Source organism: Emydura macquarii, unplaced genomic scaffold (assembly GCF_026122565.2).
Source record: "Emydura macquarii macquarii isolate MOO-44397 ecotype Brisbane River unplaced genomic scaffold, CSIRO-AGI_Emac_v2 contig_1644, whole genome shotgun sequence".
Taxonomy (NCBI): Eukaryota; Metazoa; Chordata; order Testudines; family Chelidae; genus Emydura; species Emydura macquarii.
In genome coordinates this window covers 7,466,680-7,492,708 of record NW_027131781.1, presented here as the reverse complement: position 1 = coordinate 7,492,708, position 26,029 = coordinate 7,466,680, and the positions used below count along the sequence as shown (strand labels likewise).

Here is a 26,029-nt window from a genome sequence, read left to right as displayed (position 1 = left end):
AGGTTGCCTGTGCATTGCCCCAGAGTTCCTGTGCTATGCTGGGCAAGACATTTAACCAAAACTTTTCACAGGTGGCCACTAATTGTATGTTCCTTGTTTTCTGGATGCCCAACGTGAGTCATGTGAGACCTGATCTGCACAGTGCTGAGTGCTCCCAGCTGCAACAGAAGTCAATGGAGCTGTGTTTTGAACATATAACGTGTTATGTAATGCTGAAAAATCAGGTCCTAAGCATCTCAAATTGGGCACCAAAAATCGGAGGACACTTTTTTACCTTAATCTCTCTGTGCCTCAGTTCTCCACCTGTAAAATGTAATACCAGCAGCCCCTCACCATGGGTGGGAAAATAAATGAATTAATGTTCGTGAAGCTCTCAGATCTCATAGCGATGAGTGCCATATGAAGGTGCATGAGAAAACAAAACATTTTATAACTGTATATTCAGAGCAGGGTTTCAACAGCATGGAATAAATAAAGCAAGGGGACAAAAAGATTGGACAATCAGGTGAAAACAAAATATTGACTAGCTGCTCATTAAGTGAGGACCTTCTCTCCTGTGCCCTGAATGATCCTGTGGAAAAAATATGTGCTCATGTAATTAAAGACTGAATCATTACACATACTCACCCAGGGGCTGAATTAAGGTTGAATAGGCAACCTTAATTCTGGCAGTTCCTAACTTTTGAATGCTTGATTTTGCAATCTTAATGTCCTTTTAAGTTAGTGTTGTGTGTGTGTTATATATAGTGTGTGTATACACACACACACATTTTCCAAGTGAATGTAATGCTGATGGAAAGTGAACAATGGTTCTCTCTGCTTATCCATAGAAGAGGCACAGTGTAAGCTTGCTTTCCCACCCTAACCCAGCTGCTCTGGAGGGGCCACCTGTGAGGATGAGGATGGAATTCAGTCTCCAAGGCCCATTTAATTCTTGACCCTTCTGCTGAGATTTCCAGTAAGGGTGCCAGGTCATGTTGGGGTTTTTATTAATGTGGACACCTGCCCACTGCGTACTAAACTACAACTAACAACTCACTGATCTGCTCCCAGATGGCTTTTTGTGGCCTGAGCCAGATGCAAACTACTGGCCTTGAGGAGAATTGCTTTTAATCCTACAGTCAATTCCCTCGTCAGCCCACGGGCCAGCCTTTTATGCCAAATTTGCTTACAGGCGTTGCCATCTAAGTTCCCCAGCACCACCGTGCTGAGAAAGTGAGGCACGATCTAGGTGCTTCCCTATCAGTTCTCCTGGATACAAAACAAGTGAACTTGGAAAAAGTACACGAGCTGTGAGATGAGTCCACAGGGTGCAAGAACCCATTGCAGACAAAAATCCACCTCAGTAGGATTAAATCAGGGGCAAAAGCATGGTGAAAGTGCCTTCCTGACGCCTCAGGTAGCTTGATCTAGTCCCAGCAGCCCTTGAGGCACAGATTCGACCACGAGACACCCAAGGCAGTGCACCGTCCCGTGAAGTGCCAGGGACACACCCACCAGTGAGCTCACCCTTGTGGCATGGGTAGACAACACTGACGCCCAAAGGTGCGTTCAGGTCTAACTGGTGGCAGCACGTGAAGATCATACGGCATCTGACCCCAATACAAGGAAGGCAAAGGAGCTCACGCTGGATGACAGGGAGGAAAAGTGTTGAGAGACATGGCTCTGTAACGATGCAAAACAACAAAATAATGTGGAGCTGAAGCTGCCATCCTTAATGCATCAGGCTATGTCTGCCGGAGGTATTGCAGACATCCAGAAATATTGCAGCAGTGGTTGGACACAATATTATTTTAATAGACTCTTTTCCTGTTACATCTACTTCTGACACATGCAAGAACAATTACGAGCTTACCCATTTTTTGCCACCTACATCTATATGGCAGCCCGGTTTTAGCGGACTGAGCGTGGGGAAGAGAACCAAAAGCACCTCAGTCTGAATCCTGGCTGTGCCTCAGACTTGCTGTGTGGCCTTGGGTGAATCCATTAGCCCGACCCCGCTGGGTGCCCTCGTCTCCCACTGAAGGCATCTCCCACTGAGTTCAACACTCAGCAGCTGGCAGGACCTAGCCTATCACCTCTCTGGATCAAATTCAAGCACTGGCAAAGACGGACAGAAGTCCTGTTGAGCTGAGAGATTTGTGCCTACTTAGGCCTGGACTGAATTTGTCCTTCTGTGTCTCAGGTTTCCTATAAGTAAAATGGGGGTGATAATTCTTGCCTTTGTCACAAGAGGATTAATAAATGTCTGCAGATCTCGTTGAAGGTGAAAAAGTTTAATTGTTCTTAAAAATTGGTGGCGTTCTCAGAGGAATTATATCAAAAGGCTATGCATATGTGTTTCTGCCCATCCTTTCTGTGTCACCTGCTCATACCCCATATTCATATTAATTCCAAACAACCTTTTAAAAGTAACACCTGGATAAAAACCAGAGCATGCAAAATTTCTGCCTTAAACACATCTCCCAAGAACCAAAAACTCATATAATAAGAACAAACCAGTTATGACTAAAATACTCTCCCAACAATCATTTGTAAATAGACCATCTCCCTTTATGTTGTGAAATATACATTGTTTTGTTTTGTTTTCACTTGTTAGATTGTTTGTTCTGGAATTTCTTCTTCATCTTCCTATTTCTCCCCCCGATATTTTATCCTGCTATAACAACGCTTTGCACTTCAGCTGAGCAGTTTTGGTAGGCAAAATAAAGACAGATGGCAATGTACTGATTAATTCTAATGGTGCAATGCAGCCACTACACTAAATTTTCTAATGCACTCCCTCTGACCAGACTTTACCTGGTTAACTTCCTCTACCACTCACATAGTCCCATGCCACCTAGTGGCCCACTTGTGAATTATAATTTATGGCGGACCAAAAAAAACTCCATCACCATAAAATATACATAACTCTGACATGGACAAGAGAAAGCAGGCTTAGTTTTGCAAAACCAGTCTGAAATCAAGGGTTATCCAGATAAAATGGACTCTAGCTCTGTACCACCCAACTTTGGCAACAGGCAAGCTAGGATGATTTTGACTTCACAAAATCTTGTCAGCCAAATTTTAGTGAAACCTAATGAAAACTAAGTATACTTTGGATCCAAGTTCCACTTTATCAGAACCACCAAAATTTGGGGATTTGGTTAAGGGATTCTTGGTTTGATCATTCTCTAGCCTAAATGGGAAGTGACAACATTAAAAGTGGTGGGTAGTTTATGAATAATAGAAGTTTCTACCTACATAATTTATTCCATAATTTTCCATATCTGCTCATTTGACCAACGTACAGCAGTGTTCCCTAAAGCGACACCCATGTACTAAGATAGCTGCAACAGGAAAAGTTAAAAGTTATTTAAAACATAATAATATCCCTCACAAATTACTTAGAAATGAAGCACATCGCCACTTGGGGTCAAATACCAGTTTTATTATTACCAGGCATTGGTCACCTTCTGTATTTGCAATTCACAAGGGAAAGCTGGATAGCAATTTGCAACTAATGTGGTTATTTGGCTGTGGAAAATATTATGTAGTGTTACCTATTAGCTTTCACAAGCCAAGAAGCATCTGACTGGGTTATTATTACCTGGATGGAAGACCTCAAAGGAGATCCTAAATCCTACAGGAAGTGGTGCTTATGATTCATGTTGTAGTACTTTCCCTTCTAAGTCAGTATTAACTGTTAGACCGGCATGGCAGTATGGGACCATTTGGCCAAGATATAAAAGCAAAATCCTGACTTCTCGTGGAGATTAAAGACACCGTAAAACATTTAGTACAGTAACTCTGGTGTCCTGGCATCTTGACCTATCTTAATATGTTGTATGGAACATTTGTGTTAAATCTGACAAAGGAAGTGTGGTAGAGTTTCATTTTGGTAGTAAATTCTCCTTTTAGAGTATTTCACCTAAGTGTGTGTGTCTCTATATACATATGCATATAGTGACTTGCCCTCAGTATTCATTAAGGCCCCAATCCGACAAAGACTTACACGTGCCTAACTTTAATTATGGTGAGTGACGTTAGGCAACTGGGTAGGCCTAAATCTGATTTTTTGGACATGTTCTCAGTCTCTTGCAGCTCTTGGAAGGAAAGGACTTCTCCTGATGTTTAAATGAGATATTGCTATTGATAGAGTGCCTGAGATGTGACGCACACACAGAATGGCTGATCACCTGCCCAAGTGAGAGGCAGCTGCAGGACCCAGTTCTCTTTCCTTTGAAGTCAATTCAGCAGAACTGCCATTGTCTCAACTAGGACAGGCTCGGGCTTGAAATCAGATCCAGATAATACAGTCGGCATACATGGGACTTGGCAGATCCAGTATCATATTAGTCTGCCATTGTTGTTTAATTCTTCTTCTGTCTCTTTGGAACATTCTTAGAAGGCTTTACAGTTTGCAATGTGTAGGTGGAGAGGGAGGGTTGCATAAGCAGAGGGAGGCTGTTGGGTGAACCAGGAAAGTGAGGGAATTCCAAACAAAGACAGCATAGAGGAAAGCATGAAGTTGAGCGCAGGAGAAGGATCCAAAGGGGGAAGTGAGGAGGGAAGCATGGGTACAGTGCAATTTCACATATGTCTAATCAGCAGGATGCAGCCTTTTCTCTGGGTTGTGGACATTGCTGCTGAGATCCATGCTATCGTCGCCTGGAGAGAAGACGGCTGCAATGCAAACAGGGTCTGATTTCCATACATGGGGGCTACCCTTGGAAACTGAAACTATTCGAGATTGTGGCAGCTCATGTTTTAGGTGGAGTTTATCAATCACCATGAATCAGGTCTCTAGGGTCTGAACAGGCTGCTGCTTGGTTTTGGGAGGTGTGAGGGAGGGAAATAGCCTGAGGCTGACTCACACCACTCTGTGCACATGGCAAGTGTCCCCACATGGGTCAAAGAGAGAAGCTAATTAGTTAAGAACTGGATGATTAACCAATTAACAATATGATTCAGCTAGTCAGCTGAGGACAGTTAAAAGAGAGACAGGGTGAGGAAGGGAGGAGAGGGGAAGGCCAGAAAAATCTAGAGAGGTCTCCCCGTGCCTAGGGAGAAGGTAAAAACTGTAGTGGTGATGATAAGGACTCGTACAGCACCCTGGAAATAAAGCACTTGCTGTTGAACTTGCCAATGGTGGGTATGAAGACTGTTTGTAGCAAGGAATAGCGGGTGAAGGGCCCCCACCCTTGTGACAGGAGTAGTTTGAGATTTTGCTTTTGATAAAGTCCTGAATGGCTTGGGATCTGTGTCTGTCAGAGACACCCTCCCTGGGCCATGCCCAAACTGGATCTTCAGGGTGTGAAAGAGGAGCTGCCAAGAGGGTGTTCTCCAGAACTCTCTGCCTGCGCTCCCTTGAGCCACAATAGCCTAACTCAGTATCCTTCTGGGCACCTCTTTAGAGATCAGTCTCAACACTGATTGCCTCTCAGGCCTTTGGGGAGGGATGGGGGGGTGTGAGCCAAGCGCTCACAGGGTAGATCACAGGCTCTCTTGGAGGGGGGGGCTGAGTGCAACTGTGTTTTCATTATGGCCAAAGATGGGAGAGCCCCATTGAGGAGCTTCCTAATGTTCTACCTAAAGCTCAATCAATGAAATCACCCGGTCTGGCGATACAGTGGCTGGCCATCCTTAATGTGTAAGCACCGCTTAAAAATGCAGGGCAGAGGGGAGCATGTGCCCCTGCGTGGGGTATCTGGGCAATGGTTTCCTAAGTCAGATCGCTTCCTTCCCAGCAGGAGCCTGGTAACCATGCCCCGCAGCACCCAACCCAGGTGGCAGCGGACCCCGCTCCACTGAAGACAGGGGCTCCATTTCTAAGGGGAGCAAGGCTGGTCCCTGGGTGCCCTGGAAAGACCAGAGAGACGTAGGGGTGGCATCCCCTGAGCGGCATGTCCCTGGCTCGCTCTTGGGCCCAGGCCCTGCCAGGAGTCGGTTAACTCCCTGTCAGATCCCGCCCCATGTGTACAGGCCAGGGAAGAAATCGCTGGGGTTGCAGTGCAGCTGCCCTCCCCAGAGGACACTTGAAAAGCAAAAGCTTCTCTCCTCTCCTCTCCTCGCTCCTGGGCTTGCCGAGGCCAGGCTCACAATCGCGTCCATTGTCTGGGACCTGCCCTCCTCCATCCAGGGGCCACAGCTTGGCCCAGCTGGCGCAGGGGAGGGGAGCTGGGGAAGGGAGGAGAAGCGGGCGCCGGCGAGCGGTACCTGCCCCGCTGTGCAGTGCAGGGCAGGGGGCGTGGCGGAGGCGGTGCTCGGGAGCCGCGGGCAGGGAACCCTTAAAGGCGGCGCCGCTGGCTGCTGTCACCCGCACAGGGGGCCGGGAGGCAGCGGGACTGGCTGCGGCAGGGGGGAGCCGGGACCGCGGCGCGATGGCTGCGGTGAACGGGCCGGTGGAGAACGGGCAGCCGGACAAAAGGCTGCCCCCGCTGCCTCGCCCCGCCAGGAGCCTGGAGATCCGACACACCAAGGTGAGCCGGGCTGGGGGGGGGGGAGCAGAGAGCCGCGCACCTGGCGCTGGGGTGGGCGGAGCGAAATCGGAGTGAAGCCGGATTCCCACCCTCCGCTAGGTGTAAACGCTCTGCCTTCCAGAGGCGCGTATGGCCGGGCGGCGGCAGCACCAAGTTCTGCAGCTCCTTGACCGCGTCCGCTATCCCCGGCTGCGCCGGGCGGAGAGTCACGAAATAATAAGCAGGCAGCGCTCCGCAGCTACAGCTCGCCGAGAAAAGGGAAACCCCAGTCCCCGTCCCGCTCAGACCCCGCACAACTCCGCTTCGACGCAGTAGGGTGGGAAAAAAGCTGCTCTCACTTTATTACAGCCAGGATCTAGAGCCCGTGCCTGCTTGGAAAGCCTCCGTACTAATCAGAGTGACTTCCAAACCTGTTCCGTAGCTCAGAGTGATTTAAAACATCATCTGAATGTCCAAAGAAATGTAAACGGACTTAAAATAATACCCATCTAAACCCGGAATGAACCGGGGCCTGAGCCTGCGTCCCCCCACTTCATCTTGAACTCCAGAATCTGGGGGCGCAGGGTCTGATATCTCAGGCAGGAAACTTATTTTTTCGATGCTTGTCTAGGGGTGTGCACCTTGCTTGAGTGTATGATTTCAGCAATAATATTCAAGAGTAAATGGAAAAATAGGTAATTTCCTCCTCGAAACCCGAGTTTGCTAAAAACTTTCCCTGCTTTGTTATAGTTTTCCTGTGTTGGGAGTCCTGCTCCTACAGAAATTGCATTTCCCATTGTTGCAGGATACATCTGTCTAGTTCTTTTAATTCACAGCAGATTTTTTTCAGTGTCTGCTGTGATTCACTGGCTCAGTGAAATCCTTATCATGCAATATTTTTTTAATTCCTTTTTTTTTTTTTAGCTTGATGCTGCATGAGTGGATCTGTACTCTCCATTATTTTAATAGACTGGAAGTTTATTATGGCATTTTTAGCCAAGTGGGTGATAAAAAAAATGCATGTAACTGGACTTGTCAACTGCAGGAAATCAAGGGAAATTTGATTTTTGGGGTGTTTCTCCCTCCCCCCTCCAAAGTTTATGAAATGTAATGACTTAGCGATTTCTGCTACAAGTTGTAGTTATAGTTTTCCTCTTCTGCTCATTAGACCCACTTCAGCACCAAATGAAGATGCATAATATGTATATTCCTGAATGTGCACTGCTTAGTCACTTTGTTCTCCAGGATTTCACTACCAAAACCGAGTATGAATATAATGTGCCATCCTGGCTCACTAACAGGGAGATGCCATGTTCCCAAATTAATATGTTGGGCATGCCAGAGTCACACCTCCAAGATATGGAGCACGTTTTGGAAACTGCTGAGCCTTCTCAGTTCCTATTGAAGTCAGATCTGGATGGAGTGAAGCTGTGAGGAGGATGGAGAAAAAAACTTCCTTTAAAACAGGTTTTTTTCTGTGGGTTCAGTCCTGCTCCCATTGTGGTTACTGGGGGGTTTGCGCTGGCTTCATTGATAGAGTATAGGGAAAGGAATGAGGAATCAGTGCTGCAGTGGTCAGAGTGCCCTCAGCCTCCGCCGCAGGCGGGAGGAGTAAAGGGAACTCAGTAACTTTCTGGATCAGACCCAGAATTGCCGGTCACACTTACTCACTCCTCTCCAAAGGTCTGATTCTTTTTTTTTACCCTTGAAAAACGTTCCTGGTATCCTTGATAAAGTCTGAGCTTCAGTGTAAAAACCCAAACCCCAAAGTCCGGTCAGTTCTTAGGCTATCCATAGAGCTTTCCTTTAAAACACCTTGGCTCTCCCAACCCATTGAAATGTAAAACTTTCAAAGCCCTTGTTAGCAGACTCCTGGTTTCCCTGTTTCGTTCTTGATAGCCAAGACATCTGCTCATCCCTGGTTTCTAAGGCACGGAGTTAAGAGTCATTGCAGAAATTGACATTTAAAAAAAAAAAAAAAAAAAAGGAAATTATCACATTGTGGTAGCTAAATCCCCTGTGTTTTAATCCTCACACACTTTTCGGTAGTGGAGGGACTCCTCAGGTTTCTACTACGCTACTGATGGATGACCTTCACTTTGCCAATTTCAGCTATGCAGCTGGACTAAGGCCAGTGAGGTTTAGAATGTGTTAATGAATGTAAAACCATTCATGCTTCCTACATTATAAAAAATATATCATTCTAATTTTCCCCTCAGCTCTGAGAGGACAAATAAAGCTGATCTCCGTTAATTTGTCAAGTTGAATGTTGATCCAAGTACACACTGACGTAACCAAGTGTGATTAGCCATTTATGAATCATTTGTCAGCAGATAAGACTCCTTCTTAAACCCATTTTCCCTACATTGCTTTTTAAAAGCTGAATTTTCTGCTCATCTGGAGCTTGCACCTTCCACTGCTGATTTCAGAATGGTGCAATGTTTTATAAATGGCTCCCTCCCACATAATGAGGTGTAGTGGTAGATCTTTACTAGTCACTTCCATTCCTTACACACACAAGAGGAATTTTTCCCCCTTAGCTGCTCAGAGAGGGTATTCGCTCTCTCCTCTCTCTCTCTCTCTCTTCCCCCCCCCCCCCTTTTTTTAACCAAACATTCACAAACAAAAATCATTCTCCTTTTGGGGCCCAATCTTGCAGTCTTTATCTGGACAGACTTTTATTAACTTCACTGATGATTGTGCGTGAGATGGGTGTGGAGAATAGGACCCCTAAAGATGTCTAGACAGTCTAGTCTCGAAAGTGGAAAATGTTGTCAATCAGAGTACAAGTTCTGCTTCTGATTTGATGCTCAGAACACATCATCTGATGAGGAAAATCACGGGCAATATTAAGCTTAGAATGATAAATAAACATCTATGAGGTATTCTGCAAACTATCGATTTGTCCCAGATGTTTGCAGCTGTCTTCCAGCAGCGCCCATCTCTCTCTGTAAAGTGAGACTCTTATTTTCATTTCTACTAGTTAGTGAACTGGGGAAATGGTTTCAAGATTAAGTCTTGTATGGATGAGCATGATGCTTTTATGAAGCAATAACAATACCTCACAAATGATCTTTCCAAGGCATAATGTCCCTAGAGATGAAGGTGAAAGATACAGTCAGAGTGACTCCTTATGGGAGACCCAAGCCTAGTTATATAAATCTGAAGCTGAAAAGAAAAGAATCTTAACGATTCCATCAGTCCCTTTGAGTCCGCCATTCGCTGGAGTGATTTCATCCTTTCTCCAGCCCCCTCATCCGTATTTAATGCTAACGCACAGATGCTGCAAAATGGTGCGCCATTCATTAGTAGCTGTAAACATTCCATGGGAGTTTCATGGGCTTCCCTCCCTCTATCTCAAGTTTGCCATGAGATGTCCCTCCTTTTAGACCCCAATTTGCCTTTGTCTTCCCTAAAGCTGCTTCTTATTCTTACCTTTTGTAAATGTTTACATCTGAAGTGCTGGGTTGTCATTTGTGAGCGCCGGGCTACTTAAAACTTCCTGTGTCATGAGTTCGCTTGCAAACTTCGTTTCGGTGTCTTGTCACACTGAGTTTTGTAATTGTGACCCCTCCCTCCCCGAAAAAGTGAGAATCATCCAGGATAGTTGGATCTAAAAATAAACTTTCAGATGAGTTCACACGTAGCAAGCTTCCTCCAATATGTGCGGCATACGCTTTGCAGAAGCATTCAGAGAAAAATATTTATTCATTTTGATAGTAATTTTGCTTTGAAATAGGCAAGGAAGGAAACTCAGGAGATCCAATCCAATGGGAGTTTTGAGTGTGAAAGGAGGTCAGGATTGGTTGTTTTGGGTTTGTTTTTTATTTTTTTGCCTTGTGGGACAGAATTCTAGCATGAGCTGATGTGCAAATAGACTGGTACGTTGATTTGGATAGGTGAAACAGTTTTGTTCGACTAAAATAATTCATTGGTTGGCAAAGATTAACTAGGGCTCATTATATAAAGATTGTATTTAATTTTATTTTACAAAGAATCGTTAATAAAAGCATGATCAGATAGTGTCAAGCTGGGTCAGAAGAGTGCGGATGAATTTGAATCAATCAGTTGTATACTAGTGTCTATTCACAGTTCCTATAAATATTGAAACTTTAATCATTTTAAATTTTAAAGGTATTTCAATGCATTTTAGTTGCACCACATTAGGACTCTATTTGTCCTAGCTATAGAAAGGCAACATTTTGAAATGCTTATAATTTTTTTTTATTTGCATATGGGAATAAATTGTCATAGACAAAACTTTTCTAATTGATATTGACAAAGACAAAAGGTTGGCCAAGTGCTAGGGGTGTATGTGAGTAAGGACCCTTTGGGCGAGATAGGGTGGCAGGATTGGGTCCATACTGCACATTTACCAGTGGAAAAATACAATGGAGAAACCACCGGTGAGTAGCCCAAAATAAGCAACATTAGCTGCATACATGCAACATCTATAATGTTTGTGCTCTGTACAGTACAAGGAGTTATAGTGCTTGAAATAGATAGATTTCTCTTGGTGTCAGCTTGCTATACCCAAGGAGATGAGTCTGAAATAAACCATGGCTATTTCACAAGTCTAAATCACATGAATTACACTGAATCAGGCCCTTAGAGAGAGATACTTCAGCCTTCACATAGTACATGAGTGTTTGCTGGTTTTTCTTTTTGACCCCATTAGATATTTATTAACAACGAATGGCACGAATCCATGAGTGGAAAGAAGTTTCCCACATATAACCCTTCAACAGCTGAGAAAATCTGTGATGTAGAGGAAGGTGATAAGGTAAGTTTCTCTGAGTAACTCTGACTTACAGATTAGGAAAGCATACATTGTTGGTTTTGCAACAAGACATGGTTGGCCAAGCTGTGGGTTTAAAGCCTGTGATAGCTAAACATTTTGGCAAGCTAGTGGGATCAATTATGTCCGACTCCGCTAGAATTAGACGAGTCGCTTCTTTGATAGGGATGGTGATTACTGTAACGATTTAACAGAGTCTTCGGCATGTTACCAAGTATTGTTTACGAGGTTTAAGGTTAGAAGTAAGTGATTAAACAGCTACTCCCTCATTGCGGCCCTTTTTATTTTTTTTTAGTCATTTATTTTATGTAATTCAGGCGCTGAGCTTGCAAATGCTTACTCACATGCTTAGCTTTACACACATGAGCAGACTCAGTGATTTCAGTGGGTTTAGTGACATGTGGAAAATGAAGTGTTTGCAGGATTGGGGACAGAGATTTAGCTCAAAGATGGAATACATGTTTATTCTGAAAGATCCTCTTAGGGGAAACTTTTTAAAAACAATTCTTCTTAGATTCCCTCTCTGTGGATGTGCATTAGCCCCATTAATAGGTGATTATCAGTCAAACCAAAGGATGAGTGGGAGTGCGCAGGGTTTTTTTTGTAAATAGGCTATAGAATCAAGAACTCCATAGTCCAGGGCAACCTTCCGCCCACCTCACAACTCCTCACACATATGGGCCTTGTGGAGGTGCTGCAAGGGGAAGGAGGTCCAGGAACTTGCCTTTTCTGTCTGATGACTGGAAAGCGGGTTCAGTGCTCGCTTGTCACCATTATTAGTCGTGGGGCCTCACCCTCGTGTTGTGGAATGAGATCCCCTCCTTATCAGCACGGGACATTTTGAGCACCGTGAGTACCATTACCTCTGTGGCTGAGTAACAGCTCTAGGGCAGGAAAACTGAAGAGGTCACATGGCTGGAAGCCAAAGGTTCTTTGCTGGACGAATGCCCCTACCCATCCCAATGCCATTCCCCTGGACTATTATGCTAGAGTTGCCACTTCTGCGGTACAACAAACCAGGATGTCCTGGAGCCCATAAAACTGGACAGCTGGTGTGGTGTACTGAGCACCCTTACAGACTTCCCAGGCAGCTACTTCCAAAAAAAGGAATGCTCCCGGGAAAACCTGGACAGGTGGCAATCTTAGCTATATATGGCCATTGGGCGGAGTCTATGACTCTGCCCTAGGGAAGCAGGTAAGGGTGGGTAGCAGTGCAAGCTCATAACCCGTTCGTTGCACCCACAGCCAGGGAGAGAGACCCCTTGGAATAAACCTTCCTGACTGTGACGTCCAGAAGACTCAGACTCTCCATGGACAATGCAGCCGTGGGGGCAATTGTAAAGTGGCCAGATAATATCATGGAATTCCATGTAATTAATGATTCATTGTAGATAACACAGCATTAAGGCCCTACTTGAATCGCGGCATGGTTGACCAAAAAAAAAGAAGGGGGGGTGGGGGGGATGGCCAAGTTGCGGCCAAGCCATGGAAAATCACGGGAAAAGTAATAACAGACTTTATTATTTGCGGTAACAAGGTCACCCGGGGCTGAGAGCGGCAGTAGCCTAATATTGAAGTATTCACAATTGCCGCATTATTGTGAATTAAGAAAGGTCTGACACATCATTGCCTCAAATGCTCATTCCTGTGTAAGCTGAGGGGTGAGGCTAATTGTGCTGTAACTTTGTTTTACTAGGCAGAAACTGTGGCTGCACTACAGTTATGTGAGCGAAGTGCCTCTTCAAATAGCTACAAAGCCATTCCAGGGGTATTTCAGGCCCGCTTTTAATGCCTCTGTTAAAGAAGATTGTTGAGCAAAACAAAAAAGGCAACCTTGTGTCCTGCCTGAGAGGGCCCTCATTGCGTCGTTCTCTGCCAGGTGCCGGGGAGACATTTTAACTTCTAGCTCATGGGACTGTCATTAGACAACTTCCTTCCCTGGGCTTTGTTGAGAGAAACACCAGCCTGTAGTACCAAGCTGTGGAAGTTCTGCAAGTTTCCATGGTAGCTGGTTTGCAGGCTGCTCTGTATACACGGGGGGCAAATGCACTCTATTCTGGCCACAGAGGGTATATCCACATTGCAATATAAAAGGCTCGTGGCACAGGCATGGTTGGCCTGGGTCAGCTGGCTTGGGCATCTGGGGCTTGGGCGTGTGGCGTTAAAAATTGCAGTGTAGGTGTTTGGGCAGCAGCCTGAGCCCAAACGCCTACACTGCAATTTTTAGTCCCCCAGCCCAAGTCAATTGCCCCAGGCTCTGAGACTCGGTGCTGCAGGTTTTCTGTTGTGGTTTAGACATACCCCCAGAGTCTCTTCTTGCATCCCCTAAATCCTACACACACACACACACACACACACACACACACACACACACACACACACACACACACACACACACACACACACACACACACACACACACACACACACACACACACACACACACACACACACACACACACACACACACACACACACACACACACACTGCATCTCTTTGGGGTGGAACGGGCGAGGCTGGGGCTGGGTTAGTTTAAAAATTTGTGTTTGGGGCCCGGAACCGGCCAAACTGGGTGTATTCACCTGAGTTTGGCTTTGCAACTTTGGGTCTGTTAGTTCCTGAGACTGAAAAGGACACTTGGAGGTTGGTGGTTGCTAATCCGCGTGATCTGGAGCCAAAGAGCCTTATGCAAACTGAACCCTCCGAGAACAGCACAGCCCGTTGCATCCCTCCTGTCCTAAATCTCAGGGAGTTCCATCCAGGCAGACTTGGATTCATTAATGAAGGATGCTGTGAAGCCCCCTCTCTGGCACTTCTCAGTGGGGCCGCTCGAGGAGACGGGAGCTACACAGTTGCACTAACCAAAACTAGTGGCCGGTACTGCCACTACCGTAGCAGCTGTGCAGCTGCTGCTCACCCTGACTCTAGACCGGGGGATGGATTCCATCCCCCTCACCCTTGGTGCAAGTTCCCGATGAGAAGCCTGTTTGCTTAGGCTGTGCATGGGGGATGGGAATTTGGCAACTAATCATTTGGTGATGATAGCTGGCTTTGGGGCTCGAACGAGGCCAACTTGTTATTGGCCTGGGAGCAACGGTTTAGATACGAAATGAAAATGGAATTGTTTTCAGTGCCTTGCCGTCGGAGGGAAGGGGATAAAGGGAAATCTTGGGTGGGAAAGAGGAACTGGCAATGACGCTCCGCTGGCATTTTCGTTGGTTGCTTGGTGGGTTTTTGTCCGCAAATAAGGGCTGAGTGTTAATGTCTGTCAGGGGGATGCTGAGTATGGAAATAACTGTATTGACTAATGTTAAGGCTGTGTCATTCTGCCACATGCAGCCTCCGTTACCCATCCAACCAGCCCTGTAACTCTGCCTCCTGACCATCTCCGTCCAAAATACTCAATCTGTTCCAGATTGTCCCCAGTGCGATCACAGAAAATATCTGTGTTTCCCTGTGATTGAAATTCACTCCTGGGCAGAGGACGAGGCCAAGGACTCAAGGGTGCTTACACTTTGTTTCATCTTTCTGCGCATGGGAGTGGAAAACCCGCAGTGCTATGTGCTGGCTCTATGCGTCAGAGCTATTTCAGAGGAGTCAGCCTTTCCCATGCTTATGATTCTTAAGTGTTTTAAGGGTTCCTGTGGCCATCCACGCCAGCCACCCTTGTATTTTAGGGATGGACTGAGATTAGAAAGGGCAGTTATTGACCGGTTACTTACTACAGGCAGAGCTGGTAGTGCTGTCTGTAGTTCAAGTGGCCTAACATTTTCCATTGTCACCCCCTGTTTTCAGTTGCTTATAACTTTGTCCAGGGTTAGCTGTTTGGGCTGAAACTTTCCATGCTGAATGTCTGCCTGAGTCCGAATATTTCTGGGATGTTTCAGGGAAAATGATTCAGCCATTTATGAGAGACAGATCAGAGGGAGAATACATTGTTTTGCCCATGTTAACAAAACTCTTACAGCTGCTTCATTGAGGAGCGCTAGCACCCTTGTGCTTTGAAGCGGGGACCAGACCTTTGGCCGGGAGGGGTCACCGTGGTCTCAGACATGTGCCTGCTGCTGTTCCTATGGTGATGCCCAAACTTGATGGTTCAACAACTTCTCACTTAATTGGGTTGCACATGTTCAGTAGAGACTTCTCAGAGTTTGGCACATGAATTCCATGGAGATTCCGTCTCCACTGGGCATGCTCTGTCCCCTCTCGGCACTTAAATCACATACTAACTGTACTGCACATGTGCTATGCCCACAGAGCCTGGAGCTGAGCAGGACTTTCCGTGCCATTGCTCCTCTAAGCTGCTGTGCAGCTGGTCTTGGGAACGAATAGCCGGGAGACTGTCTTCCTTATGGACTCAGTGTCCGCCTGCTGGCACCCTGGCAGAGAGGAGCGGGAGGAAGGGGTGTGACTCAAACGCAAAGGCGATGAGCTGGACCTGTGAGTGTGTGGGGGGATAATTAGACTGGGACAAAGAGCCATAAGGGTCCTGTGGAAAAAGTAGTCTGTGATCGTGTGATTAGGGACTGTATCGCAATTGCATACACACAAGGGAGCTGAATTACGGTTTCCCAGGCAGCTTTCATTCTAGCATTTCCTAACCTTTTAGCACTTGACTCTGCAACCCTAACACTTTTGAAGTAGTTTTGTGTGTGCAATACTAAATAAATCCCACACAGACTGAAACTCTGTGAACTGTTAGGTCTTGTGTGTCCCTCCTCTTTGTTCCATGTTTTTTCCCTGGCACCTTGACAGCTATGACTCTGTCCTTTATGTCACGCATGGTGCTTACAGATTGCAACATCTGTGTACTGTAACACACCTTTCTGACTCCTTTGTGCCTAGTCATCACAGGGTGGATTAAGAATGGAATTTCCGCCTTTCCTAAGAATTTCCTTGTTTTTGCTGGTTTGAACTCAGACACTTAACATGAGGGGTAGCTGAGTTTGTTGTGCGTGCATTGCATGGCATTTCCACTGAGGTATTTTGGCGAAGGCCTAATGCTTGCACAAATAATGACTGTACAAAACACGAAACCACAGATGGTATCTGGGAGTGCAGTGGGCAGGAATGAATGTTAGCTAACCACAGAGTCACCCACATGCCCAGCAGTTCTGGAGAACACTAGTGGTCCACGGTAATGCTGTGTCCTGTAAGACTGCTCCTTGCGTGACTTCTGGAAATGGCTCGGTTGTTAGTAATGATGATGATCTCAGCCCTCATCAGCTTTGCCATTTTCTACTAAGGCACGTCTTTTGTGTTAGTGCAGGAAGGGGGCTAAAGAGGGCCTCTCCCCAACTATGGTCCCATGCAAGGAAATGAACTAGATCTTTATGAAGCTCCCAGGAGCCCAGGAGGATATGGTCTGCGGATTAGGGAGCATATCTAGCCTTCCAGCTGGCTAGCAAGTATGTTGCAATCATCTGCAAGTGCTAACCCACAGCAGGGAGGGACACATGATACTCCCACTCAGAAGCGGTAATGGCCATCCCACCACCCGGAGGACTTCTGCACTGGCTTGCAGGACACGGGTTGCAGAGGATACACCGGGCAGCATCTCTGTTCCTTTTCCCTACACGAGCCAGGGCAGGATTGAAAGATCTATCCTTAGAAAGGAGCCATTTCTTGTCTGGTGGTGTTCAATATGTGCTGGGACAGACTTGTCTTGTGCTGCTCTCCCAAACTAGCGTATCCTCAAGTTAGAATAATCTGGAGAAGAAGACAAGATGTGTTCTAGAAGATATTGCCTAGGGCAGAATTCCTTTCAAAGACTGGCCACTGTGTATGTTTTATGGACACTTGCGATGAAATCCTGGCTTCATTGAAGTCAACAGCAAAACTCTCTTTGGCGGCAGTGAGGCCTGGATTTCACCCAGGTTGAAAAATATGATCCGTGTACATTTAGGGGGAAAAAACTGATGGGGCTTATCTTGGCCAGAGTAAATGCATAAGGTGTATATAAGGACAGTTCACTCATGTGAGTAATCTGCAGCAGTTTATGTGAGTAAATGTACCATAGGCTGCATCCTGCTACAACAACAAAACAGATCTATGGTCCTGGGCCCCTAGCTTCAGCTGGAAGTTGACTTCAGCAGAGCTACACTGATTTACATCGTCTGAAGGTCAGGGCCATAGCATATAGCAAAAAACGTTAACACCACTACAGAAAGGGGGACACATGGTTCTTCAGAAAACTCTGTCTAAGGTCTAAACAACGAGAGTCCTGTAGCACTTCGTCAGATGGGGTTACAGCCCACGAAAGCTTATGCCTGAAGAAATTAAATGTGTTAGTCTTTAAAGTGCTCCAGGACTCTCGTTGTTTTTGCTGTATACAGACTAACACGGCTACCTCTCTGGAACTGGTCTAAGGTCTAAGTGAATTTGATTTTTTGTGTGTGTGTGTGAATTAAAGCTGTTATTGACATGTTTATGGGTTCACAATGGAAAGCTGGGATTGGCTAGCGTTCCTTTGGCTAAAGACATCATAATATCCGTACTTGGAGAACATCTTCTTTCCTGCATCTTTGTTTCAAGAATATTGATCCATCCAGATTTGGCGTGTGCAGGCAGGCCCAATCCTGCGCCCACATAAGTCAGTGGAAGTCTTGCCCATTCGGCAGTGGGAGCAGGACTGAGCACATTTTCGTGCCTCTCCCACTGTTGCCGACAAAGGATGTAGACGATCAGAAAATATTGGGGCGTGAATATATAGATTTTTTTTTATCCTGTCAGTTAAGCCTGGTCCACTTCCATAAACTTCATGACTTACCCTGAAAGATCTTACTGGCTCTGCAAAATCTGATTTTAGGTTCCTATCCAGCAAAGTAAATTCTACCAGAGTCTCAGGCCACTTGGAACCTTGCAAGATCTGCCCCATGTTCAGTAGCAAAACAGGAGACTCTCTTAGCAGATGATTAAATATTACAGTAGGCAGGCTCCGCAGGACACAGCGTAGCAAGCAGCTTGCTTGGTAGCTGTTCATAGCACTGTGCAATTTTTCTCTCTCTAACCTGAATATTTGGTGTGTTTGTGTGTTTTGGTTGCTTTAGCCCGACGTAGATAAGGCAGTGGAGGCAGCGAAAGCAGCATTCCAGCGGGGATCTCTATGGAGACAAATGGATGCCTTAAACAGAGGAAGGCTCCTCCACAAACTAGCCGATCTCATCGAGCGAGACAGAGTCATTTTGGCAGTAAGTGAAACGTGGTGCAGGAGCAATAATAAACCAGAAGCAATTGACTGACTACTTAATTCTGTCCCTCCGGTTACACTGGAGATCTGGGGGCTGTGTTTGTATCTGGTGTTTAGTTTATTTTAAAGGGGAATGCCATCTGCAGGGAGATTTCAGTTTCCCAAGCGCCCAACTTGGTTTAGTAACATTTGAATAGAGGGCCTTTAAAAAAAAAAAACACACTGATTTTTGAGAGGGGAGGGGAGGAATCCACGGGGATTCAGAATCCATCGTTCCTTTCAGTTCTGTGGACGAGGTCACTGTAGACCTTAGCATTGCAGGTGAAGTCAGCCTCCCCCTTCGGACCTGAATAGCCCCTCTCCTTCCCCCCCCCCCCCCCATGCCCACACACCATGAGCGGGTAAAGCCCCTGGCTGACTGCTGACTTGGAAAAGCTGCCTCTCCTCCCACTATTTGATCTCCGGGTCCCACACAAGGGGAGGCTAGGAAACCTTTCCAAGTCAATGGGCTTGAGTGTCAGGGAGCGACAGCGGCCAAGCCTCACCTTCTTGAACTCATTTCTTTTTGCCGTCGGGCTGGTTGGTTTATCCTCCCTCGGCTCCGCCTGGTCTTGTCTACTTAGCGAAATACTCTGGATGGTTGTCCGGCTTGCCTGTTCCTGTTTGGGGGACGAAGGGTGCTCAGTACATAATGCTGCTTATACTCACTCTTCAGGGAACGCTGGCTTAAAATTTTAGCTCTTATTTGCTAAACCACTTATTTAAAAAAAAAAGAAAAGAGAGAGAGAGATAGAGAGAGGGAGAGCATTGTCTTGGGAACTGCCTCTGGCGACAATTCAGCAAAGCAGGTTACACGTATAACTTCAGGCATGCGCTTAGGTCACATTGCCTTCAATAGGACAACTGACTTGTTTAGGCTAGGCAAAACTGAGGCCCATCTGAGTAAAGGTTGCAGGACTGGGCCATCAGGACCTGCATCTGCAGGGTGGATCCATGGGAGGTGGTGGCACCCATGCTGGGGTGGAGAAGCGCCACTGCACCTTTGTCTTTACTGCACTGACGTCAGTGGGCTTGCGCCTGGGGTGAATTCAACTCCCTGGTTTAAGAAAGTTCAGGTCACGCATCTGAAATGTCAATTTCATATGTTAACTTTGAGTGAGTGCTGTGAGAAAAGATCACAGACCTCCATGAAGTTAGCATTGTTCTTACCTGCTGTCATGTTAATAAATATTTTCCTTTAAAAGTCCTAGAACAAAACAAGCAAATAAATCCCCCTCCCCTTTAAAATTAACAATCAAACACAACTGACTAACACTAAAAGGTTCTATAATTACTTCATTAAATAAGAAACCCTGTCTGTGGAAGAAAGAAACAGCTGAAGAGAATAACAGATGCAGAGATAGGACCAATCTTGCATTGGCAGAGGATGACCTAAATAGGTCTGTGCCATCTCTGACTTGGGTGATCTTCTACTCATCAGAACATTAAAGGGAAAAGTAAGAATAGCCACAATAAAGCAACGTGTCTGTCATTTACAGTAAACCACATCAAACGGAATGTCTAAAGGATTTAACTTCTGTGCAGCAACTGAAATAAGCAGCAGAAAGATTTGTGACTAGTTCAAAATCTTTACACGCAACATCCATTTGAGCCTCTGTCTCTTCATAAAAATGAATCCACTATGACTTGACTGCTCACAGAACCAGTGCACCTGCTTTGTGCTTTGCAACTCCTTCCTACACTGGTTCTAGAGCTTGGCCCATGCAGTTCAGCCATGACCTACTTCTACTGCATCTCACAGGTGCAGAGGTGAGTGATGCTAGACTTTGTGGTGGTTTTGTGATATGGGCAAGCTGGGATCAGGAAGAGGAACACGAGCTCATTTGGATGTGACATTTGTCAATTTTTCTTTTTCTTTTTTTTTTTAAAGATAACTATGGGCCTAAGCCGCAAAGAATTTTCCCAAAATTTGGAATGTTTAGATCTCAATAACCAGCAAAAGATTTTTATTTTTTTTTTAAGTTGGCCTCGTGCGCCCTTTTTTTCTTTTTGAAGGATTTTTTTATTTTTAAGCATGATTTTTCTGCTTGTTTTTAACCTTCAGTATCAGGAATGTCCTGTCTGGCCTTCTGTTTTTTGCCAAAGGATTTGATGGGATTTCAGAGGATGTCTGTTAGCTCTCACACTTAACTGAAAGAGCTTTAACAAGAATTTCTCCAAAATGTTAACTAGCCATTGATATTAGATAGGTGTTAACACAAACCGTTTTTTTAAACAATTACATTTTTCCTCCTCAGTTTTCATAGTCTTCAGTCTTGTGGTGCTATCCTGGAGTCTTCCAGATTAGACAGTGAGGGGGTGAGGGAATGCATAAAAATCCCTGGACCGTCTCTATACATTAGAGGAGCAAAGAATTCTTGCAAAGAGACAAGTTACTCTTTAAAGAAAAGAGCAAAAGGGTCAGGGAGGGGGAAGAGAAGCTGCTTTCTGCTGCTTTTAGTTTAGGATTTAAAATGCACTATTAGGCATGCTTTTCATGAACGTGCTGCTTGTGAAATGAAATCTGAAGTAGGGTGTGATATGTGAATTTGGACACTCTCGTGTTTACACCAAAAAAAAACCAAACAATTTTGCAACAACTTCTTGGTCTTGAAGAATGAAGCCTCATGGTCAGTCCAAGGGAAGAATGACCTGATCCACTACCTGATAAGAACATAAGAACAGCCGTACTGGGTCAGACCAATGGTTCATCTAGCCCAGTGTCCTGTCTTCCAACAGTGGCCAATGCCAGGTGCTTCAGAGGGAATGAATAGAACAGATCATCATCAAGTGATCCATCCCGTCGGCCATTTCCAGCCTCTGGCAAACAGCAATCCTGCCTATCCTGGCTAATAGCCATTTATGGACCTATCCTCCATGAACTTACCCAGTTCTTTTTTGATAAAGTCAGTGGAAAGACTTCATAGACTCATAGGCTTTAAGGCCAGAAGAGACCATTATGATCATCTAGTCTGACCTCCTGCACAATGCAGGCCACAGAACTTCACCCCCGCACCCGCTCCTGTAATAGCTCCTAACCTATGACTGAGTTATTGATGTCCTCAAATCATGGTTTAAAGACTTCAAGGAATCCCGAGAATCCACCAGCAAATCAGGGCACTGCTTGTACAGTCATTTTAGCAGACACTACTCCAACTGGAGAATAATCCTACTCCCTATGAGGGGAAAGTCTATTTGGATCCTGTTTGGACCTTAAAGGTTCTGAAGGATGACCGTGTACGATTTCATCTTTGTTTTCACATGTTTAATTCAACCAAGAGGTAGGGCCTCCTTTATGGGAATGCGGGTTTTTTCCATTAATCTCCATCTTGTATGACCAGGGCAGGAGAGAGGAACAGGGCCTCTGGAACAAGGAACTGCAAGAAGAGAAGGGCCAGATTCCAACATAGCTTTGACCAGTTTTATACCAGCAAACTCTGTTGACCTTAGTGGAGATATCCCTGGTTTGCACTAGTGGGAGAGCAGAACTGGGCCCAAAGAGTTACTTTATGAAAGGCACGTCCTCTCCAAAATGTGTGTTCCATCATCGAGTGGACAAAGAAGGCTTTTTGGAGATCACTCTTAACAAGACGAGCCAGAAGCAAAATAGACTTCCAAATAAAAGGAAAATGGGCCAGACTCTGACCTCAGACACACCAGCCAGAGCCCACAGTAACTGCAGGAGGGGTTCAATTAGAAAATTAAAGTCGCACATCAAAGGTTGTCTTTATTCTGAGCACCTGGTGCAAGCTGACGATGCACAACCCAGCCATGCAGTCATCTCATGCTGTCTGCCTTAAAGATGCTATTGCAACGGAATTACTGAGTGGAGCAATATATGTAGTTACTCTGGATCTACTCCAGTTGTATTGAGATCAGAGCTATGTCTACACTGTGCAGTAGGGGTGTGATTTCCCCTCCTCACCTACAGTACTCTTGCTAGCCTGAGTATAAACAGCAGTGTAGTTGTGGTAGCATATGTAGGGGGAGCAGAGGCACCCCTGAGGCAAGTTGGGTTTCTGGTGGGTTTGTACTTGGCACAGCTCAGTCATGCCTCTGCTGCCGCTACGCTATTTATACCCATGCTGGCTCTCTTCAATGGGAGCGTGTCAGTCAGCAGGGGCATCGCAACCTTTGCTCATAGTGTAGACATAGCCCAGAACTGCCCCCAAAGTGCTTTGTTTAATGACAGCCATGATTACTGAATGTTAGACATATGATGGGAGGGAAGAAACCACCCTTCTGCACTGTGCAAGGTGGGAGAAAGATGAATCTTGTGGATTGCAGAAGAGAAATTTTTGTCTAGAATCTTTAAAAACCATAACAACCCCCTCAACCCCCCAAATATTAAGAAGTATATAACCATGCATATTATTTGTTGTTTCAGACCTTGGAAACGATGGACACAGGGAAACCTTTTCTTCATGCCTTCTTCATTGACCTGGAAGGCTGTATAAAGACACTTAGATATTACGCTGGGTGGGCTGATAAAATCCAAGGCAGAACTATCCCTGTGGGTAAGATGAAGAACGATTCCGTGTTCCCATTTAAAAGCGCCGTCCATCTGTGATATCCAGTGAATTGAGACAGAACCAGTTTAGGGAGTTTCCTTCTGAACAAATCACTCCCCCTCCCCCCATTACTTTATACCATATTGCTTATGGAAAAGCTGTAGAACTTAACTGAAGATTATATACCTCCCTGCGAGTTTTAGAACGACCCTATAGACTTTGATGAGAATTCTATCCCTGGTTATTGCTCATCCAGTTTCACTGAAACTGAAGGTTTCACTGCTGGTGTGAGTGCTTTGGAAATCGAAGGCCAAAGAATATTTTTAGAGTACCTTCTATGTTGTTCAATAAATTAGGTTTATTAGAGAGAAGCCCACTCTGCTAGCTTAGATCTGTATCCAAAAGTATTTGATTTATTTCTAAACACTTGCAACATTTTTTTTGAAACACCTCTCCCAGAACTTGTGCACAATTCGGTGTCTTGTTACACCCACGCCAGTGGATTTAGTGTGAGTAACTGAGGGAAGAATATATCCGCTCATGTGTGAGCACAGGTGTGGCCTTGAGAATGACAGGTGGTTCCTTAAGATAACAAGGGTGTTTACATGAAGTTAATGAGCAGCTAATTGAAAGTCAGCAGTCTGGTCCTTTCCTTTGCCCTAGTGATACCTGATGGTGCATGAAGAAAAGAGTATCACAGACAAAGATTAAAGAGCTGCTCCTTTTGGTAGCTCTGAGACTTCATGTGCCTTCTCCTCCTCCCCTTCACTCCCCCAGTCAGCATTTCCTCTAAAGGTGGTAGAATTCAAGCCCATGGCAAATCAGATCTTTGTCACCCACACTCAGTTTAATTTGCAGATCTGCTCTCTATGGTTCTTCATCTTGTTTGAGGTCACTTCCAAAGTCCATAATAATTAGAGCCCCTCCCACCCCCAAATGGAGTGTTAATGGGAAAGTGTTTTTATTAAATCTTTTGACAGGAAATTTCAACCCTAAAATATTCTTTATTTGTTTCTGTTATCAGAAACAAAACGTTTGATTTTTACTGAATCAACACAATTTTTTTTTTCCGGAATCAAATTGAAATAAATATTTTTGTTGTTTCATTTAAACATTTCCTGTGGGGAAAACTTGTCACAAAACTCTGTTCACATTTTTCCCTGGTGAATAAACCTGTTTTTGTTTTTTTTTGTTTTTTTTTTCCCTGACCAAATCTCATCATCATAAAAGCATTAAAAATTCATTTTCTTTATTCTTCTTCTTCACTGAAATGAAGAATTACACCAGCTGAATGTGTTAGAGCAACAGGAGCAAGTGAAAGGGAGGAACTGACCCACTGGAATTGATGGATGAAAATCAGTGGATTTCAAAGGGCTATGCCAGCCTAAATTAGAGCAGCATTTGCCCCTTTGTATATAGCACAAGATCTGAATTGTTCTATAGCCGATGTTTCCTACCAGGTAATTTTCATCCTTTTGAAGCAGCACCCCAGGTGTGGGATAAAATGGATGACTCCACAATCCTTTCAGATTAGCTTCACCTAATTTAATTAGTTGATATTCTGCCTCCCAATATGTTATTTATTGAATCTTTTTTTTATTGTTTCCACTATTCAAGCCACACAAGTGCAGCACATGCAGGTCTGTAGCAATAATGGCTTTGATCCCATGTAAGATTTTTTGTTTTGCAGATGAAAATGTTGTCTGTTTCACCAGGCATGAACCGATGGGTGTCTGTGGCGCTATAACTCCAGTAAGTATAAGACTGTCTACATCTCTGGTATTGTTTTTATCCAAGAGATGCTCCTACCCTGAGGGTCCCCTATATTTACAAAAATATATAGGCATTCCTCCCACAGCACTGCAGCCATTGTCCTCCTAGATTAGAACAGCTGGACTGGAGGGAACTCCCTTTGGAGCCTGTTGATGTTGCTTCTTGACTCATCAGAAGAAATTAGCATCTGGCGATATGAGCCGCACTTTGACGTAAAAGACTGGGTCTCATAATCAAGTGTCATTGTCCCATAGGGCACGTATGCTAGAGTCACCAGAGACCAATCCATGATCATCTGCTATTCTTACCTGTTGATCCTTTTCTTACTGAGAGGTTGCACGCTCGCTGTCCTGACTGGTTGTTGCTGTTGCTGACTGGCTCTGTGGCATTGTAGTTTTTGAGTTTTAAATTGTGTTGTTTATTTTGTTTCCTTGGTCCCATAGTTTGGTTTTATAGCTGATCAATACCATTATTTTTTCCCCCCTGGTGAGTTTGTTTCTGATGCTGAGAAACTTTGGCTCGTACTTGGAATTCCTCAGTTCTTCAGCGAGTACTGCTTGCTTCATTTAAACAGGCAGCGAGAAAGACTGTATAGCTATATGGGAGCCATAAGTGTTGTAAAGTGTTTTGAACATCTATTGTCTTAGAGGCAAAGAGTAGTGTGAGAGCTAACTTGCTATGAGAATCTGCTGGGAAGGCCAGAGGAAGATCTCAGGCCAGTGTTCTGGAGAGTGAACCAGACTATACCAGAGACTAAAACAACTCAGTGCATTTGTTGGGATGCGGGAGACTTTGAGCCTGATCCAGTCTGCGTTAACTTGCCACTAACTTCAGTGTGAACAGGATTGTATCCTTAATGACTGACTTCTGACCTAGATTCTGGAGTTGAATGGGCTGTTTACTTTTGCCTGAGAGAGGTAATGGCATAGGTGAGCGTCCTGTAGCTGATAGATTGACGTGCAGAGTTTGGTTTGGGAAGGAGAACTGTCTTGTTCTGTGTTACAGAGCCTTGCTGGCTAACGGAACCAAGTATTGTCATTTGTGAATGAACTGCATTTGAGTGACTCGAGAATCCAATGAAGTTGAGATTCTTAAGCTTCTTGCGTTCAGGACATAAGACTGAAAGGGACTTTTGGGTCATCAAATCCAACAGCATCATACACTTATCAAGCTCCAGCTTGCATTGACCACTGATTTAAATGCCCCTATTTCCATGCCTCAAACAGATCTGACTGTTGACACATGCTTTTGTGGGTTTACGCCCCTTCAAAAATTCTG

The 26,029-nt window shown here is 45.0% G+C and overlaps 1 protein-coding gene and 1 long non-coding RNA gene across 2 annotated transcripts in view; both read left to right on the top strand.

The window, feature by feature from the left end:
- The first annotated feature begins 5,013 nt into the window (after positions 1–5,013).
- LOC137158311 (uncharacterized) lies at positions 5,014–5,968 on the top strand. The gene is made up of 2 exons (XR_010921360.1): positions 5,014–5,130; positions 5,733–5,968. It is a non-coding gene; the product is annotated as an uncharacterized lncRNA (long non-coding RNA).
- Positions 5,969–6,327: 359 nt separating this feature from the next.
- Positions 6,328–26,029, top strand: part of ALDH1A3 (aldehyde dehydrogenase 1 family member A3) — a 44,902-nt gene continuing 25,200 nt past the window's right edge. Inside the window, exons 1-5 of the mRNA XM_067555590.1 lie at positions 6,328–6,461; positions 11,119–11,223; positions 18,289–18,429; positions 22,855–22,984; positions 24,669–24,730. Coding sequence (XP_067411691.1) covers positions 6,363–6,461; positions 11,119–11,223; positions 18,289–18,429; positions 22,855–22,984; positions 24,669–24,730 — 537 coding nt within the window. The 5' untranslated portion in view covers positions 6,328–6,362. The remainder of the gene's footprint in view (positions 6,462–11,118; positions 11,224–18,288; positions 18,430–22,854; positions 22,985–24,668; positions 24,731–26,029) is intronic.